The sequence below is a fragment of the Clinocottus analis genome, unplaced genomic scaffold (assembly GCF_023055335.1).
Source record: "Clinocottus analis isolate CAN_PGR_092001 unplaced genomic scaffold, fCliAna1.0.p SCAF_22, whole genome shotgun sequence".
Taxonomy (NCBI): domain Eukaryota; kingdom Metazoa; phylum Chordata; class Actinopteri; order Perciformes; family Cottidae; genus Clinocottus; species Clinocottus analis.
This window is the reverse complement of record NW_027175954.1, coordinates 4,287,073-4,291,617: the sequence shown is the minus strand read 5'-3', so window position 1 is coordinate 4,291,617 and position 4,545 is coordinate 4,287,073. Positions and strand designations below refer to the sequence as shown.

General features: G+C 45.1%; 1 protein-coding gene across 1 annotated transcript; it reads left to right on the top strand.

Annotated features, from left to right (window-relative positions):
* The first annotated feature begins 533 nt into the window (after positions 1-533).
* Positions 534-4,139, top strand: pou4f2 (POU class 4 homeobox 2). The gene is made up of 2 exons (XM_068588945.1): positions 534-1,373; positions 1,733-4,139. Exons 1-2 carry the CDS (start codon positions 1,170-1,172, stop codon positions 2,648-2,650), a joined length of 1,122 nt encoding a protein of 373 aa, XP_068445046.1. The 5' UTR covers positions 534-1,169; the 3' UTR covers positions 2,651-4,139.
* Positions 4,140-4,545: the final 406 nt, after the last annotated feature.

Here is a 4,545-nt window from a genome sequence, read left to right as displayed (position 1 = left end):
TTCCCGTTAGTATTATAATACAATCAGAGCAATTTGACTTAAAGATTATAACTGGTGTTGTGCGTAATTGTGTATCTGGCACATGCTGAAATCTATTTCCACTATTCAACAATACAATCGTTTCGGGTGCAGCGTAAAAAGTCTCTGAACTTCACAAGACCTGCTGGTAACAAGGTGTTGTTGGTAAGAAGTAGTCATTTGAAATAAATGCCTTGTCGCAGACTGCCCATGCGCAGAGTCCCCAGCTGCGGCGGTGGTGTGGCTAATGAAGAATAATAAATCATGAAAGGGTTTTTCAGGTACAGCTGAAAAGATTGCGTGTGTGTGAGAGAGACAGAGAGAGAGGGAGAGAGAGAGTGTGTGTAAGAGAGAGAGAGAGAGAGAGAGAGAGAGAGAGAGAGAGAGAGAGAGAGAGAGAGAGAGAGAGAGAGAGAGAGAGAGAGAGAGAGAGAGGGAGGGAGGGGGTGAGAGAGAGAGAGAGAAGGAGAGAGAGAGAGAGGCGGAGAGAGACTCAGTCTGCCCTTCGCCTCGGAGCTGAGGCAGTTCGGGTCCCCGCAGCATTCAACGTAGTCGAAGAGGTACAGCACAGAGAGTGTCACCGCCATTACTTCTCACTTACGGTCATTTCAAGACGGAAACTTTTCACACAAAAACCAAACAGGTCAACGAAAGAGGCAAGTGTTTTAAGCTTGAAAGGTTTTGGAAATCCTAAGAGACGGAAAGAAACTTTTTCTCTTTTTTTTTTTCTCTGGTCGTCGTCTATGAGGAGTTCTGCCACCCAAACAAAAAATCCAAGGCAAAACAAAACGATTATATAATACAAGGTGGAGACGGGTTTGCAGGAGAAAAAGACAGGTTATTTTTTCTTTTCTTTTTTTTTGAACAACAAGTCCACAACGGGAAAAAAAAAGGTCTCGGCTGCGCTGCAGTTGCATGGCTGGTTGGTGCCTGCATGCGTGATCTCATTCGGCAAAAAGACGAGACACCTCCGCACCGCCGCTAGTGTTAATAAATAGATGTGAAAACTTGGACGACCGTCTTCAGCCTACACACTTTATTCGACAGTGACTTGAGATTCCTGCCGAAGCAATCGGGCTTCAACTCCCGATCGAGGAGGCGGAGTCTTAACTTATTAAAAGGAACTTGCCGAGGCTCGGACGACCGCAAACATGATGATGATGTCTCTGAACAGCAAGCAGCCTTTTGCTATGGCCCACGCCAGCTTGCCCGAACCCAAGTACTCGTTGCATTCCTCGTCCTCCAATTCCAATGTGCCCTCGTCCTGCTCGTCCTCCCGACACAGCAACAGCATCATCAACAGCAGCGGCAACAGCTCGGAGGCGATGCGCAGAGCCTGTCTCCCAACCGCACCGGTACGTATTCTGCATAATCACTGCTTAAAGGCACATTTTGACAGCCCACTTTTTTTTTTTTTTTTTTTGCTTGATGTTTTTTTCATGTCTGCACAGCAAATCACCCAACACCTCCATATTTTTTTTCTCTCTCCTCTGCTCAACTTATGTATTCAGTCGGCTTTGCCTTGCGTATTAATTTTTATGACCTGGGATGTTGCATGTGTCTTGTTTTGTGTGCTCCTTTTTTGGGGGGGAGGGTTGGGGGGGTGATTTCTTTTTCCTTTTTTTTCCTCCACATTCTGGAAATGTTTTAAACCGAGGAGTGGATGGAGAATTCCCTGCTGACAGATATGTGTGCATTCTATTTGCAATTGCAGAGCAATATATTCGGAGGCTTGGATGAGAGTTTGCTGGCCCGGGCTGAAGCTCTAGCGGCGGTGGATATAGCCTCGCAGACCAAGAGCCACCACCACCCTCCACATCACAGTCCCTTCAAGCCGGACGCAACCTACCACACCATGAACACTCTCCCCTGCAACTCGTCTTCCTCCTCCGGCTCCTCGGTGCCTCATTCGGCTGGCCACCACCATCACCACCACCATCACCACCACCACCAGCCTCACCAGGCACTGGAGGGGGACCTGCTGGACCACATCACCCCGGGACTGGCACTAGGAGCCATGGCAGGGCCGGATGGCTCGGTGGTTTCCACGGCTGCGCACCCTGCCCACATGGCGGGCATGAACCACATGCACCAGGCAGCCCTCAACATGGCTCATGCCCACGGGCTACAACAGCACATGGGCATGAGCGACGTGGACGCCGATCCGAGGGACTTGGAAGCCTTCGCAGAGAGGTTTAAGCAGAGACGGATCAAACTCGGGGTTACCCAGGCGGATGTAGGGTCAGCTTTAGCCAGCCTGAAGATTCCTGGGGTGGGCTCCCTCAGCCAAAGCACCATCTGCCGATTCGAGTCCCTCACGCTCTCTCACAACAACATGATCGCTTTGAAGCCCATCCTGCAAGCGTGGCTCGAAGAAGCCGAGAAATCGCACAGGGACAAACTTAATAAGCCAGAGTTGTTCAACGGCGCGGAGAAAAAGAGGAAGCGCACGTCCATAGCCGCGCCGGAGAAGAGGTCGCTGGAGGCCTATTTCGCCATTCAGCCGCGTCCCTCCTCGGAGAAAATCGCAGCGATCGCAGAGAAGCTGGACCTGAAAAAGAACGTGGTGCGGGTCTGGTTTTGCAACCAGCGGCAGAAACAGAAACGAATGAAATACTCTGCATGCGTCTAAAAAAAAAAAGAAATAATCGCTCTAAACCGCCACCCACCAAAAGACTTGGAACTGTTTAGAGACGATGTGTATCATATTTCCTATCTCACAGCTTTTTTTTCCAATCATCGATGACTTCGTGCTTTGAACTTCGAAAAATTCCTAAAATTGAACAATGACTGAAAAGACTCGACCCCCCCCGCCCCCCTCAACCCAAACCAGCCCCCCTCCTCCCTCCCTCCTCCAAGTGTCACGTCTTTTACTCGCTGAGAGGGAGACGTGGAGTCAAGTAAAGCATCGTTTGACAGAGCAAGTAAGACCACTGTTTCCACACTTACTATGCTTCACCTTTTTAATGTCAACGCAGTATGAGATACAGGACTTTCATTTTTGCTTCATGGTTCATTTCAAACGAGGACTATATAGTTTGCGTTAGCAGGAAGACCCCCGATGAAAACAGCAGCGGGGCTAGTTTAACTCGAAGCACTTGGTTGGTGACTATTGTTGTTTATATCTTTGGCTTATAGGATAAGCTCCATTGTCCCTCCGAGTTCATGACGATGCAGTCTGACATTTATTCAGGGTCCATGGAGGGGATTAAGAGGATAAGACACTGCTTGGTGTTGAAAGCTAATATTCGATTACTGCCAAATAACCCTCTGTAAATTAATAATTTACTCGTCACACACTTAATTTTGTGTCTAAATGTGTAATTAATTCCACTTATTTTGTTACCATGTGTGATCAAAGTCAGGGGATCTATTTTCAAGATACCCGGGTTTTGGATTAAGGTATATGGTTGTTTATTATTAGGCCTCAGTATATGTTGACATATCGAAATAGTGGCTCACGTGGAAGGATTTCACAGAATCTCGCAATTAAAAAAATATGATTCTTTGCCGGCTGCAATAAGTTTACAATCCAGCGTGGGCCGGTATCTTATGAACTATTTATTGAGTGAGGTCATGTTTACTTCATTATATATTTATTGGGATTCCCCCCTTCCTCGTTTTGCTTGAGAAAATCAAATTCTGACAGCAAGTTAAGCGTGTTGTTCTGGTTCAAAGGGAAACGACTGTGAAACATGCAGTCACAAATTTTAGTTTACGATTTCTAAAATTTGAGATGGTACAATCGAGATATATATGAGATAGTATTCTCTTTTTTAAATTATTTTATGTATGTTTTCTGCTATTTATTTGTATAAATATACGCGCATCATTATGACGTCGTTGCTTGTTAAAATCACCTTGTTTAAGTAATGTTTTTTTCTTGAAGACAAAAGAAACAGCTTCATGGAAGTATACGTGTACAATGTAAATATTTCATTGGAACCAGTCGATGCACATAAATATATCCGTACAGGTTTTTGCTGTATTGCTGTTTTAGCTGAGGTAACTTATTTCTGTAATGTATGTTGCTTTTGGTTCCTGGTTAAATAATTCTATTAATTTATTACATCCATGTACTTTTTAATTTATTTAATTATTGAACTGCAATATGTGTTTCATTAAAGAACAAACTTTAACATTTAATTGGACGTTTTCCATGACTACACTGTGTAATGTGGCTCTCCCAGACATATTATTATTATTTTATTTATTCATCTATTTATTTATTGATGAGGAGGCTGGGAACGGTTTAGCTGTGGGCTGCACAGCTTTTAACAGACATTTTACGGATTATTTCGCCTTATTCGACTACAAATATTGCCATTTTCTTTTGAAAGGTAACGTGACGTTCGCCGTCACCTAAAAGGTGTCAGGTGTGATCTTGAGAAGTGCCATGAGCCCTGTCACAGTGCCCATGAGCAAGACTCAACCACCAGCCTACCCCCCACACACCCTTAACCCAATCTCTTCTCCCTGTCTGGGTATAATATTAGAGGCGAATGACGAAAATGTAAAACGTAATTA